Source organism: Coregonus clupeaformis, chromosome 12 (assembly GCF_020615455.1).
Source record: "Coregonus clupeaformis isolate EN_2021a chromosome 12, ASM2061545v1, whole genome shotgun sequence".
Taxonomy (NCBI): Eukaryota; Metazoa; Chordata; class Actinopteri; order Salmoniformes; family Salmonidae; genus Coregonus; species Coregonus clupeaformis.
In genome coordinates, this window is record NC_059203.1 from 61,815,630 (window position 1) to 61,831,422 (window position 15,793).

Genomic DNA, 15,793 nt, shown 5'->3' on the forward strand with positions numbered 1-15,793 from the left:
AAGAAACACACCGGTACGCAATGGATTATGGTCACTGTAGTTAATTACCACGTTTTCTGCGCTAAACTATGTAGAATTTTGTCCTGTTGGAAACTACAACTCCCTAATACACTGCACAGTTGGGCTTGATCTGATTTATCTCTAGAGAAACTATGCAATGTGTGCGCATTGAGCTCACAGAAAAAACCAGAAGGAAATGGAATTCAATATAATTGAACCAATGATTTTGGTTAATCGCTCAGCACTACACACACACACACACACACACACACACACAATGACCAGAGGCTAGTTCCCACCAGAGCCAGGCCTGTAAAGCAGACCCCCTAGAGAGGCTGTCGACCCAGTGACCGGTTCACACAGTGTCAACAGGAAACAGACGCGACACACACAGCCTACACAGGACATACATCCAACAACCAAAACAAATCCTTTTAAATTCCTATTTAAAACACTTCTTTATCAGTTCATTCTACACCCCCTGGCTTCTGTCATTGTATTCTAGACTACTCACTGTTGTGTCAATATCATGGCCTGTGACAGTCGGAATGCAGACCAAAGCAGCAAGGAAAAGTTTGTAGTAGAACATATCTTACATTTTAGTCATTTAGCAGACGCTCTTATCCAGAGCGACTTACAGGAGCAATTAGGGTTAAGTGCCTTGCTTAAGGGCACATCGACAGATTTTTCACCTAGTCGGCTCGGGGATTAGAACCAGCGACCTTTCGGTTACTGGCACAACGCTCTTACCCACTAAGCTACCTGCCGCCTCACACAACACACGTTGCATCACACAGACTGAAGTCAAAATGTAAGCCATGGCAGACCAGTATGGTAAAATGCTTCTGTGAATATCACAACAACATACAAAGATCACTCCTGCATGGGAACAGTGAACAGTACATCCTTATATCTCCTTTCATGTTCATAATAACCTATTCATCATAATAAATTAATAATCATCTATTTTCAGCCTCATCGTCACAAGAGGAGCAGAACAGAACATCAGACAGTCTCCCAAGAGACCTGGGTTATCTCAGCTCCCCGGGGGCTTTAAAGGTAATGTAGTTTAAAAGACCCCTGCGGAGGTGGCTGGCTGCTTGTCTGATAAACTCTCTGGCTGCGTCCCAAATAGTACCCTATTTCCTATATAGAGCACTATTTTTGACCAGTGCTCTGGTCAAAAGTAGTGCACTACATAGGGAAGAGGGTGCCATTTGGGATGCAACCCGTGTCTCTCCTCCAGTTTCCTCCAGTTTCGTCCAGTCGTCACAGGACACATGCAGTAAACAGCCTCTCTCCGTCTTCTTTGTCTATTTATAACAAGACTGGCTGTTGACTCAACACCTTCACGTAAGACCTCTCTCTGGGCTGGGCTGCAATGAGGGGGGCGGTGAGAGGGGATGGAGGGCTGAGGAGGGAGAAGGTGGAGGGGACGGGGAAGGAGGGTGAAAAGAGGAGGGGAGAGGAGGATGGAGACGAGGATGGAGATGAAGAGAGGAGAGGGAGAGAGGAGAGGAGAGGGAGAGAGGGGAGAGGGGAGAGGAGCGTGGAGAGGGAAGAAGAGAGGGGAAGATGGTGGGGAGAGGAGGGGCAAACATGGCCTGCAGATGAAATAGACTCAGAGTACTCAAACACCGAAAAGCACATGTTCACAAAGGAGCTTGCACACACAGAGAAATACATGAAAAGCACACATGCTTTCCCACACACAGAGATTAAACAAAAGGGTGCAACAAAGTCACAAATAAACACACACATGGCTTAGACCAAGCCCTCAGCAACATAAATATGTCAACCTCAAGCCAACACCAGCCCTCAAGATGGCATCGACAGCACTGGAAGGAAAGCTGGAGGATAAGTGAAAATGTGGGATCTACCGTTTGGATGCAGGATTCTGGGTCAATGCGTAACAGGCTATCTGTATGTTGGCTGTATGTTGGCTGTATGTTGTCTGAATGTTGTTTAGTGAAGGCTTCCTCTGTCGCGACACAGACTGTGGAGGGGCGGGGGTATGGGGTCTAGCCTCTAGGTCAGGGTGGTGAATGACCTGCCTTTGTTTGGCCATCAACACCTCCCTTCATCGGCTCACACACCAATCAAACCCAAGCTTTTTCTAACACAGTCCTAGTCTCAGTTCCTCTGCTATAGAACAGAATTCCGACTATAAATGTGGGAGCAATTACACGCCATCCATCCATTCTCTGTTATCAGTGGCCTGGTGTTCCCCGAAATAGTATTCCTTGTCATTAGGAAGACAATCCATCTTAATGTGCATCCTAAATTGCACCCTATTCCCCAATATAGTGCATTATTTTTTATCAGGGCCCATTGAGATCAGATCAAAAGTAGTGTATTGGGTGTTATCTGGGATGCATCCCTAGTTCCACAGGAAGTCATCTTTATCCGTGTGTTTGTTTGTATGCGTCCCTACTTCCTGTCACTAATGCTGCTTTCAGTGCCACCCATTAGGAACAGAGTAAATACACACACACGCACATTTTAGATCACACACGAAGAAGAAGTGAACAGAGCATGCATGTGTCACCACATTTAAGATTCCCACTACAACAATGGTATTATGATTATTATATACCTCCATGTGCTTATTTCATGTTTGTTACTGAATTAACATTGGTTAGTATTGTTCAACTGCTTGTGCTTACAGTAGGCCTATACCTAGTACAGGGTAACTAATACTAATTACATAAGTTGTACTTCCATAGTTACAAAATAATCTGTCGAATAATGCAGTTTTGAATAGAGAGACAGCTGACCATATATGGACAGTAGGCCTTGTCTCCTGCTGCTGTGTTGACAGGTCATGTCAGGCTCCTACTGTGTGTGTTTGTGTGAAAGGTGTGTGAGAGGTGTGACCTATAACTGATACCCACCTGTCACCTTCACTCATCCTCGCATACCATCCCCTCCCCGGCCAGTTAAATAAACCAATAGTAGGACCTAGGCCTTTAACCCCACTTTACAGCACAGCCAACTTCCTAATATGAACAGATTAACACCAATGAACAAGCAGCATCGCTTTTCTTCTTTTCACCCTTTTTGAAAAGCCTCAGCAAAATGTAGGCTAAACTACTTCCTCTTTTGGACATTGTGACAAAGCACAAAGGAACTGACTGACAGGCTGACTCTAATGTCGGTTTTGCCCCGTGGTGGTGTGTCGGCCCATTGTCTAACGGTCTCATGCCTCACCGGAGGAAATCAGGACCTCTTGAAGTCAACCACGATATTGATATCCACATTTTCCCTGGCAGTGGCCCATGTCCGGTTGGTAGGCTAATGGTAACAAGGCTCGTAGCTTCTACTCAGTCAGCTGGATGCGTCCCAAATGGCACCATTTTCTCTACTTATGGGCCCTGGTCAAAATAAGTGCACTATATAGGGAATAGGGTGCCATTTGGGACGCATCCAGCTGACTATAGGCTAAGAGTCTTGTTGCCATTTGCCTACCAACCACACATGGGCCACTGCACGGGAAAATGGGAAAATGGAGCCATCAATATTCCGGTTTACTTCAAAAGGTACTGATTCCCCACCGCCTTGCCACGGGGCAAAACCGTCAGGCTGTGGCTAGGTTACCACGCGCACGCACACACAGTGAAAGGGAAACGCGCGCGCACACATTGCACTCACATGACTGCAGATATACTATATACTATACAAGCCCAATTAAGTCATGCCTCCTCACATTACTAGTCTATGTAGTCTACATCCACTGAAGTACACCATGAAGTTCTAACCAAGCTGGGTGGTGATAGCCTACTGTGATATATAATATCCCCCTATGGCACGCAAATGATGTCCAATATTCATCAATAACCTCACACCCCAGTCCCATGCCTTCAGGGTTTATTCTCAACAAAGGCAGTGAATGAATGTGAAGGACATGTCATCGCTTTGGGGAACAGTATCTTAAATCTCTTTGTGATGCTCGACTCAACTGCACAAGCACATTTTGGCAAGGTCTGATGCAATTTTTTTCTAACACTGAGTCTTTGAGGGAAAGCAATTATGTTGTAACAATGAAAAGACACCCTATTGCAATACCAACAACGCATGGCATGGAGAGCTCACATGGAGAGAATTTGATTTTATTGTGACTGGCAGAAACGCCCAACCTGGTCTATTATTCTGTACGAGACACTCCATTTACTATGATATATTACGTTTTGTATGGTATGTATTACGTTGTGAATGTCCATCACCCATTTCGTATGATATGTTACGAATTACAATTCGTATTATATGTTACAAATTTTAAAAACATACAATATGTTACGAATTTTCAAAACGTATGATATGTTACGAATTCTAGCTAGGTGACTAATATTAGCTAGCTGGCTAACGTTAGCTAGAAAAGGGGTTAGGGTTAAGGTCAGGGTCATGAGTTAGGGTAAAGGATTAAGGTTAGGATTAAGGGAAGGGTTAGCTAAAAGGGTTAAGTTAGGGTTAGGGGAAGGGTTAGCTAACATGCTAAGTAGTTGCAAAGTAGCAAAAAAGTAGTAAGTAGTTGAAAAGTTGCTAATTAACTAAAATGCTAATAATGTCTGTGATGAGATTCTATCTTGCAAATCCAAATCTGTATGTAAATCCGAGACACTCCATTTAGTATGATATGTTAAGTTCCGTATGGTATGTATTAATTTGTTGATGTCCATCACCCATTTCATATGACATTACAAATTACAATTCGTATTATATGTTACACATTTTCAAAACGTACAATATATGTTACCAATTGCAAAATGTACAATATGTTACAAATCTACAAAACGTAAGATATGTTACAAATTCTAGCTAGGTGGCTAACGTTAGCTAGGCTAGGGGTTAGGGTCAGGGTTAACTAAAAGAGTTAAGGTTAGGGTTAGGTGAAGGGTTAGCTAACATGCTAAGTAGTTGCAAAGTAGCAAAAAAGTAGTAAGTAGTTGAAAAGTTGCTAATTAGCTAAAATGCTAAAGTTGTCCATGATGAGATTCGAACTTGTAACCTGGCGCCTGAGGAGATGGCTGCCGTTTTACGGGCTCCTAACCAATTGTGTGTTTTTTCGCGTTTTTTGTAACTTCATATGTACAAATATTTTGTACATAATGTTTCTGCCAGAGTCTTTTATGACCGAAAAGAGCTTCTCGATTTCAGGACAGCGATTACTCACCTCGTACTGGATGACGTTTTTTTATTTAACGAGTCGGACGTGAAGGATTTACTTCAGACACCCGACAAGGCCCAAATCCCCGTCATTCGCAGGAGAAAGAGAAGGATCCAACGGCGAGTGGATAATCTGCCTCTACCATCAGTCCTATTAGCCAACGTACAATCATTGAATAACAAAATAGACGAGCTACAATCACGAATATCCTACGAACGGGACAAAGAAAAACTGTAATATCTTATGTTTCACCGAGTCGTGGCTGAACGACGACATGGATAACATACAGCTGGCGGGGTTTACGCTGCATCGGCAAGATAGGACAGTGGCCTCCGGTAAGACAAGGGGTGGCGGTGTGTGTACATTTGTAAACAACAGCTGGTGCACAAAATCTAATATTAAGGAAGTCTCAAGGTTTTGAGACCTGAGGTAGAGTATCTCATGCTAAGCTGTAGACCACACTATTTACCAAGAGAGTTTTGCTCTATATTTTTCGTTGCTGTCTATTTACCACCACAAACTGAAGTTGGCACTAAGACCACATCTGCGTCATCTGACCACTTCTTTATTGACCGAGTCACTGGTGCTTCCTGCTTTAGGTTTTGCTTGTAAGCAGGAATCAGGAGGATATAATTATGGTTACATTTGCCAAATGGAGGGCCGAGGGAGAGCTTTGTACGCATCTCTGTGTGTGGAGTAAAGGTGGTCAAGAGTTTTTTCCCCCTCTGGTTGCACATTTAATGGTAGAAATTAGGTAAAACGGATTTAAGTTTCCCTGCATTAAAGTCCCTGGCCACTAGGAGCGCCACATCTGGATGAGCGTTTTCCTGTTTGCTTATGGCCGTATACAGTTTATTGAGTGCGGTCTTAGTGCCAGCATCGGTTTGTGGTGGTAAATAGACAGCAACGAAAAATATAGAACAAAACTCTCTTGGTAGATAGTGTGGTCTACAGCTTATCATGAGATACTCTACTTCAGGCGAGCAAAACCTCCAGACTTCCTTAGATATTGTAAACCAGCTGTTGTTTACAACTATACATAGACCGCCACCCCTTTTCTTACCAGAGGCTGCTGTTCTATCCTGCCAATACAGTGCATCACCCGCCAGCTGTATGTTATTCATGTCGTCGTTCAGCCACGACTCGGTGAAACAAAATAGATTACAGTTTGTTCCTGTTGGTAGGATATATGTGCTTGTAGTTCGTCCACTTTAAATTTCAAGCGATTGTAAATTGGCCAATAGTATCGATGGCAAAGGCAGATCAGCCGCTCGTCGCTGGCTCCTTACCAGGCACCCCGATTTCCTTCCGCGATTCCTCCCTTTCTTTCTACTGCGAATGATGGGGATGAGGGCCCTGTCGGGTGTCTGGAGCAAATCCCTCTCGTCCGACTCATTAAAGAAAAAAAAACACACAAAATAGCACGGTTGGTTAAGAGTCCATAAAACTGCAGCCATCCCCTCCGGCGCCATTCTTACCGCTACGCCCTCCGACGACCGTCAAACAGGCAAAGCGTCAATACAGGACTAAGTTTGAATCGTGCTACACCGGCTCTGACGCTCGTCGGATGTGGCAGGGCTTGTAAACTATTACAGACTACAAAGGGAAGCACAGCCACGAACTGCCCATTGACACGAGCCTACCAGACGAGCTAAATTACTTCTTAGCTTGCTTCGAGGCAAGCAACACTGAAGCATGCATGAGAGCATCAGCTGTTCCGGACGACTGTGTGATCACACTCTCCGTAGCCGATGTGAGTAAGACCAAGTGTCTTCACTAACATTTTCAACCTGTCCCTGACTGAGTCTGTAATACCAACATGTTTCAAGCAGACCACCATAGTCCCTGTGCCCAAGAACACTAAGGTAACCTGCCTAAATGACTACAGACCCGTAGCACTCACGTCTGTAGCCATGAAGTGCTTTGAAAGGCTGGTCATGGCTCACATCAACACCATTATCCCAGAAACCCTAGACCCACTCCAATTGGTATACCGCCCCAACAGATCCACAGATGCTGCAATCTCTATTGCACTCCACACTGCCCTTTCCCATCTGGACAAAAGGAACACCTTCATGAGAATGCTATTCATTGACTACAGCTCAGCGTTCAACACCATAGTGCCCTCAAAGCTCATCACTAAGCTAAAGACCCTGGGACTAAACACCTCCCTCTGCAACTGGATCCTGGACTTCCTGACGGGCTGCCCCCAGGTGGTAAGGGTAGGTAACAACACATCTGGCACGCTGATCCTCAACACGGGGGCCCCTCAGGGGTGCGTGCTCAGTCCCCTCCTGTACTCCCTGTTCACCCATGACATCATGACCATGCATGACTCCAACACCATCATTAAGTTTGCCGACGACACAACAGTGGTAGGCCTGATCACCGACAACGATGAGACATCCTATAGGGAGGAGGTCAGAGACCTGGCCTTGTGGTGCCAGGATAACAACCTCTCCCTCAACGTGATCAAGACAAAGGAGATGATTGTGGACTACAGGAAAAGGAGGACCGATCACGCCCCCATTCTCATCAACAGGGCTGTAGTGGAGCAGGTTGAGAGCTTCATGTTCCTTGGTGTCCACATCACCATGGGTCCTCAGATCCTCAAAAAGTTCTACAGCTGCACCATCGAGAGCATCCTGACTGGTTGCATCACTGCCTGGTATGGTAACTGCTCGGCCTCCGACCGCAAGGCACTACAGAGGGTAATGAATACGGCCCAGTACATCCCTGGGGCAAAGCTTCCTGCCATCCAGCACCTCTATACCAGGCGGTGCCAGAGGAAGGCCCTAAAAATTGTCAAGGACTCCAGCAACCCTAGTCATAGACTGTTCTCTCTGCTACCGCACGGCAAGCGGTACCGGAGCGCCAAGTCTAGGTCCAAAAGGCTTCTTAACAGCTTCTTCCCGCAAGCTATAAGACTCCTGAACAGCTAATCAAATGGCTACCTGGACTATTTGCATTGCCCACCTTCCCACCCACCCCCTCTTTTACTCTACTGCTACTCTCTGTTTATTATCTATGCACAGTCACTTTAACTCTACCTACATGTAAATATTACCTCAATTACCACGACTAACCTGTGCCCCCGCACATTGACTCTGTACCGGTACCCCCTGTATATAGCCTCACTACTGTTATTTTACTGCTGCTCTTTAATTATTATATATATATATATTTTTTTTTTAATCAATTTTTTACATAACACTTGTTTTTCTTAAAACTGCATTGTTGGTTAAGGGCTTGTAAGTAAGCATTTCACGGTAAGGTCTACACCTGTCGTATTCGGCGCGTGTGACAAATTGACAAATAACATTTAATTCAATTTGATTTGAGATTGCTAGACATTCACGTTATACGCCCACCCGTCCACCCAGACCAACCACACTACTTTCGTTTTTCCCTTAAGTAACCATCTGTCTCATGTAACCATACCAAACGTAACATATCATACTAATTTGTGTGTCCCGGATTTACATTCACTATGTTATGTCTAGTCTACGAGACCAGTCTGAAATGCCCCATGGATAGCCTACCCCGCCCGCACCTGGGCTGTGGACTTTCAGAATCACACAACACTCATGATTTCGACCATCAGATCATTCAGCCTATCAGCATAATAGCACTGATCTACACAATCTTCTGCACCTATATGAAGACATGCTCGCACATGCTTTGCCTTATCTGCTCTGTGTACAGTAGCTAGAAGAACACCACCCATATGTTGTAACAGCAAGCCACATTCTAACTGTACTTATAATAATGCAGTTATTGCTGTACTCTGCATATGGACAGCTAAATAACATCACCAGAGAATGCTTCTAGGACGCACTTGTAAGGGAATCAATTAATTAATTGCCCGGTAACAGAGACACACAGTGACAGACACAATGCGTTCTGCAAAGGTCGGCAGAAATCTTTCAGTGGGCATTCAGGGACCGCGGAGGGGCATACCTCAAAGAGACCTTCACACAGCAGTCGTTTTGGCTCGCCATTCTGTCCTCTTTCTTTCAGCGCTCCCCTCTGTGCTACAAAGTATCTGAACTGTGCCAGTCAGAGTTTGGTTAGTGCGTAAAAATCCAGTGTTGCATCAAACAAAAGCGCATGCAACTGCATGGAGCTGTACTTCAGGTTAGAAGCTCCGGCCGCGGTGCTGTCATCATAACCTGCCGTGAGTAATCCTGCTACTGTCGGCTTCTGCTTCTGTCCTCTCTCATAGGCTACACCTGCGGTCTTCTCATGCGCTTTTCTTCTCCTTTCTTATTTCTTTCACCGCTGCTACATCCTGTCGTGTATGTGTGTAGTCTGCGAACCGTTTCGCCGCTCATCCAAAACCACACAGCCTGCTCTGCCTATTTTGTGTCTGTCTCACATTGACTGTGCACTGCCGAGGCAGAGAGAGAAAAGCGGAGGGGGGCGGGTGTAATCGCATTTGATTGACAGGTGCTTAGCCACACATATCAAATACTCCCGCCCCCGTCCTACCTAATAGGCCAATTAGGGAGCTCAGAGCGTCAATGGCGCCCAATGGTGTGCGTGTGTGAGTGTGTGTGTGTGTGTGTGTGTGTGTGTGTGTGTGTGTGTGTGTGTGTGTGTGTGTGTGTGTGTGTGTGTGTGTGTGTGTGTGTGTGTGCGTGTGTGTGTGTGTGTGTGTGTGTGTGTTAGGCTGTGGGCAGTAGCACAGGGAACATGGGGCCCGTTAACCAGACATAAAGAGCAGCTATGTTTTCATGTCTGAGAGGGAGGTTCAAGGGTCACAGATTTAACACCATGGGGGTCAAAGGTAACACATACCAATTTAGGGATGTAGTTGTATGATGACTAGTGCATGGTAAAGTAAAAAAGAGTGAGTGAGTCTATCCACTACCGATAACATAACATATAACAAGCACAGAACAAGCTGGGATAGGCCTGTGGTGAATAGTGGCAGATAGGTAATGGTTTACAATAAAAAGAGTGAGTCGATCCACCAATGATAGGCCTATATTGCTTTGTCCTGCAACGAGCCAACGTTTCCCGTCAACAGAGGCATATCCAATATCTCTATTAACAATACTTATGATTCGTTGTGTTGAATGTGTCCTTCGCTATCAAATAAGCATTAAAAACACGTTTTTATCCCAGGGTCTACCATTTTCCGCCTGTAGAAGTGGGAGATCATGTCGTAGTTTACCCTCGCGTGACTGCATGGTCTAGAATGGACTACAATGGCAGCCCACAGGCAGAAAATGGGAGACCCTGGGCAAAAACATGTTTGAAACGCTATTTGATAGTGAAGGACACATTTATTGATAGCGAAGGACAGTATTGTTCCTAGAGATATTGGATATGCCTCTGTTGACGGGAAACGTTATTTTGGTGAAACCGCATAGTTTAGGTTTGGTTGATCAAGGACGCCAGGCTACAGAAGCTTCCGTTATTGAGCCATCTGTAAACAATGGCTCGTTGCGGGATGAAGCAAGGGACTGTAGTGACTAATGGCAGATAGATAATGGTTTTGAGTAAAAAGAGTGAGTCTATCCACTACTGGTAAAATAGTAGAAGCAACATAACTCATTGCAAGTATGTAAGTTATATTAGACATATGATTTTGATGTTAAGAGAGTAAGGTTTTATCAATTGGTATTGCGATGGTGTTACGGTAGAATGTATTTCTGGTGGGGAGGAGCAACCAGGGAAGGAAGTGGCTCAGTGCCATGGTTCCATCCTGCTTTCAGTCACAATCTTCAAAAGAGGAAATGTAAGTTCCCTCTTCCGTTTCTTCGCTCCTCTGTTGTCTCCTGCCGATCACCTCCAGGCTATTGTAGCTGTAGTGAATGTTTGGAAGGAATGTTAGAATCTAGGACCATCTTTGATCTTTTGTACTGTTGATTTTCTCAATGAGGAAATGTGTTTCAAAAGTTTTATTTCCTCTCTCTGATTTTGGCTTCGACAAACGTCCTGATTCCTACCTCCTTATGGTTAATCTTGTAGAGAAACCAAACATATCCTAAATCCTTTCATCATCCTCCATGGCTCATGTTCATGGGATCAAATCCCATCTGACAAATTGTAATTTTGTTCTGACACCATATCTGGGATGAAATAGATGCACGTCACAGAAACAGGGCAGATTTCCAATCCAACATGTTATGAGAGCAGCACAGACAGTATGATTCATCGTTTCAATTCAATACAATTTTTTGTGAATGTTCTTTTCATTGGTTTTTCAAATTGTACAAGAAGACAAATTAAGGGCCACACTTTTGAGTCATTATAGAACAAAACAAGGTTGAGGAACTATATAACAGTACTAAAATACTGAAATTCCCCTTTAAAACGTAAAAACAAAACAAGGGGAAGGGGAGAGATCCTCATTCTTATGAGGAGCTTATGTTGGTTGGTTCCAACAGGGTCCATGGACCAGGTGGTTGTATTTACAAGGAGTGCTGATCGCTGACAGGCGTTATAAGAGCTGGCATGTGTCAGCAATGCATTGGCAGAGTTAAAGGTCCAATGTAGTCGTTTTTATCTCAATATCAAATCATTTCTGTGTAGCAGTTAAGAACCTTACTGTGATTGTTTTCCATTTAAATTGTCAAAAAGAAACAAAAATAGCTGCTTAGCAAAGAGCAATTTCTAAAGCAAGAATGTTGCTAGGAGTGTCTGGGAGTGGTCTGAGTGGGGAGGGGAAAACTGAAAACTAGCTATTATTTGCAGACAGGTTTGGAACTCTCTTTCTTATTGGTCTATTAACTAATTTACCGCCTGGTGATGTCACCAGACAAGCCAAAACTCAATCCCACCAAAACAGGCTGAAATTTCTGTGCAAGTGAATTTATAACATTTTTGACATGCGTTTTTCTGGATTTTGTTGTTGTTATTCTGTCTCTCACTGTTCAAATAAACCTACCATTAAAATTATAGACTGATCATTTCTTTGTCAGTGGGCAAACGTACAAAATCAGCAGGGGATCAAATACTTTTTTCCCTCACAGTAGAAGGCTTGGCTTGACAATCTCCGAATGTCATTAAAGTTTTGAGTGTTTTGTAACAGATGTCTCTTTCCATTCATCTATTGGCCGCTGCACAGTTTGGATTGATTGATTGGTTGATTTTATTTGTCAGTTAAAAAAATACATATACATTTACATTTTAGTCATTTAGCAGACGCTCTTATCCAGAGCGACTTACAGTTAGTGAGTGCATACATTTTCATATATACACAAAGATTTTTTAACGGATTATTTATTAATTGACTAATTGCACAATAAAGTCGGGACTTATTTCCATTGTGGTCCCTATTGTTTACATAAATACATATACAATTACATAGAAACAGGCACATTACAGAGATAGAGACGAAAAAATGCTCAACCTCCAGATGAGTCTCTAGGGTGTCTATAGCTAGGTTTCTATCCAATTGGCGATAGATTTTCATGCAAATATTCTAAAATCTTCATAAAACAAATGCCATTCCAGAGTTTCCTTTAAGAAAATTTGGCACCGGACAACATGACAGGGAAGATTTTAATTTACCGGACATTTGAGACATTTTACGGACACCCATTTGCATTCAGATCCGACCTGGCGCAGCCAGCACCATCAATAAACGAGGGATGTTGGCCAAATTAGCCACATTTACGTGTCCTTAAAAACAGCTATAACCAATTACAAAAACACTATTCCTTGTGTTTCGATGTGTAGCATATGCAAAACTTCATAGCCTATTTTTGTATTGGTTTTTAGGCTACATTCCTAAAATAATAATTGTCCACCTCACGGTTCAGCTGTCAGAGATTTCAGCACTGAATGTATCAGGGCATTGCATGCATAGGCCTATAGGCTTAGTTGTCCACTGTATGATATAAATATTGTAATAAATATATATATATATAGCCTATATAAAGGAAGAGAAGCTTAGGCCTAACCCCATAGATATAGAGAGAGAGATATGCCGGTGGCATGTTACGACACTGACATGCATTTCTTTACGTCAGACGGCTACTACGTCTACTACTACTCTACTACTACTCTATATACAGATATAGACGTACAGAAGGAGGCTAATTACTTAATTTTCTATCAGAATATTGTGTAAAGATAAGCATTATTGTCACACCCTGGCTCTGGGGACTATATATGTTGAGCCAGGGTGTGTAAGTTCTATGTGTTTATGTTCTATGGTGTAATTCTATGGGTGCTATTTCTATGTTGGCCAGAGTGCCTCCCAATCAGAGGCAACGAGTGTCAGCGGTTGCTGGTTGTCTCTGATTGGGAGCCATATTTAAACAGTCTGTGTCCCTTAGTGTTTGTGGGATCTTGTTTCTAGTTGGTTTGTGTTAGACTGTGAACTGTCACGTTATCGTTTTGTTTATTTTGTCGTATAATCGCTAAGTAAAGAGTATGTTTGCCTGCAACGCTGCGCCTTGGTCCTCCTCTGTTCCCGACGATCGTGACAGAAGATCCCACCAAGACAGGACCAAGCAGCGTGAAGAGGAGAGAGGATGGACCTGGGATCAGTGGAGTAGGAGTCTCGACTGGGCCCAGCCAAGTGAAGAGCAGAGAGGTTGGACTATGGAGCAGTGGATTAAGAGTCTCGACTGGGCCAAGCCAAGTGAAGAGCAGAGTGGCTGGACTTTTGGAGCAGTGGGGTGAGAGTCTGGCGAGAACTAGGGAGGCCTGGTCCACGGGGGAGGAGAGACACCCAGAAATTTTTTTAGGGGGGCTCACGACGTGGACGTCGGGGCAGCAGGAGGCCGCGAGTAGAGGCGGTCCAGCGGGTTGGCAGAGGGAGGCCGCCAGGTTACGGGGGGCCACTGGTATTAAAGGGAGGGAAAGTGTAGAGGCACGGCGAGAGGTACTGGGGTGTGTTACCAGTCCGGTCCGGCCCGTTCCTGATCCCCGCGTAGGGCCAGTGGTGTGTGTCCCCAGTACGGTCCGGCCTGTTCCTGTTCCTCGCATCGAGCCTGTGGTGCGCGTCGCCAGCCCGGCCCGGCCTGTTCCTGCTCCCCGCATCGAGCCTGTGGTGCGCGTCGCCAGCCCGGTCCGGCCTGTTCCTGCTCCCCGCATCGAGCCTGTGGTGCGCGTTGCCAGCCCGGTCCGGCCTGTTCCTGCTCCCCGCACCAAGCCTATGGTGCGCGTCGCCAGCCCGGCCCTACCTGTTCCTGCTCCCCGCACCAAGCCTATGGTGCGCGTCGCCAGCCCGGCCCGGCCTGTTCCTGCTCCCGCACCAAGCCTAGGGTGCGCGTCGCCAGCCCAGCCCGGCCTGTTCCTGCTCCTCGCACCAAGCCTAGGGGTGCGCGTCGCCAGCCCGGCCCGTCCTGTTCTGCTCCTCGCACCAAGCCTATGGTGCGCGTCGCCAGCCCGGCCCGGTCCATTCCTGCTCTCCCCACCAAGTTAGTGGTGCTCTTCGTCAGCCCGGCTCGGCCTGTTCCTGCTCCCCACACCAAGCCAGTGGTGTGCGTCGTCAGTCCGGCACAGCCCGTGCCTGTTCGACTGGTGCCTGGTCCGGTACCGGTCAGCTGCTCCACGTCGGAGCTAGAGCAATCCGCTCCACCAGTGTTCAGTCCAGCTCCGGCCAGCAGGGCCAGACCGGACCAGGGGTGCTGTGGGGGGTTAGAGAAGGAGTGGGGATCATGCCCAGAGCCGGATCCGCCTCCAAGGCGGAGTGCCCACCCAGCCCTCCCCTGGTTTGTTTTGTTGAGGCGCGGTCGCAGTCCGCGCCTTTGGGGGGGGGGGGGTACTGTCACACCCTGGCTCTGGGGACTCTATATGTTGAGCCAGGGTGTGTAAGTTCTATGTGTTTATGTTCTATGGTGTAATTCTATGGGTGCTATTTCTATGTTGGCCAGAGTGGCTCCCAATCAGAGGCAACGAGTGTCAGCTGTTGCTGGTTGTCTCTGATTGGGAGCCATATTTAAACAGTCTGTGTCCCTTAGTGTTTGTGGGATCTTGTTTCTAGTTGGTTTGTGTTAGACCGTGAACTGTCACGTTATCGTTTTGTTTATTTTGTCGTATAATCGCTAAATAAAGAGTATGTTTGCCTGCAACGCTGCGCTTTGGTCCTCCTCTGTTCCCGACGATCGTGACAATTATATTGTTAGATTATAGGAGTAACTCTGGTAGGCCAGAAACAGACTTCCTCACCTCAAGTTCAACTGTTGGAGTCAGTTGGAGCGCCGGGGCGCACTGCCTTCATATCATAGGCCTGCAGTAGCTAAAGCTTAATAATAGCCACACCATACCAAACCTTCACAAACGTTTCTAAACTTTATTAGGGTAATATCAAAAGCCATTGTTTATAGGGAAAATACATGCAGAAGAGCAAATGTAAACCAGGAAAAAAATATTAATTAACCTCCCCTGTGCCCGATAAAAAGCAACACAACCCTCCCCAAAGCAAAAAAAAAAAAGTTTAACAACACTCCCCTCCTCCCTGGCAAATTTCGACCTGTAACTACAGTGGGGAAAAAAAGTATTTAGTCAGCCACCAATTGTGCAAGTTCTCCCACTTAAAAAGATGAGAGAGGCCTGTAATTTTTATCATAGGTACACGTCAACTATGACAGACAAATTGAGAAAAAATTCCAGAAAATCCCATTGTAGGATTTTTAATGAATTTATTTGCAAATTATGGTGGAA

The 15,793-nt window shown here is 45.3% G+C and overlaps 1 protein-coding gene across 1 annotated transcript in view; it reads right to left on the reverse strand.

The window, feature by feature from the left end:
- The window catches only part of LOC121578331 (kinesin-like protein KIF21B), a 99,938-nt gene extending 90,421 nt beyond the window's left edge, over positions 1–9,517 (reverse strand). The window contains exon 1 of the mRNA XM_041892642.2: positions 9,125–9,517. Within this exon, the coding sequence (XP_041748576.2) occupies positions 9,125–9,165 (41 nt within the window). The 5' untranslated portion in view covers positions 9,166–9,517. The remainder of the gene's footprint in view (positions 1–9,124) is intronic.
- Between the last annotated feature and the right edge of the window lie 6,276 nt (positions 9,518–15,793).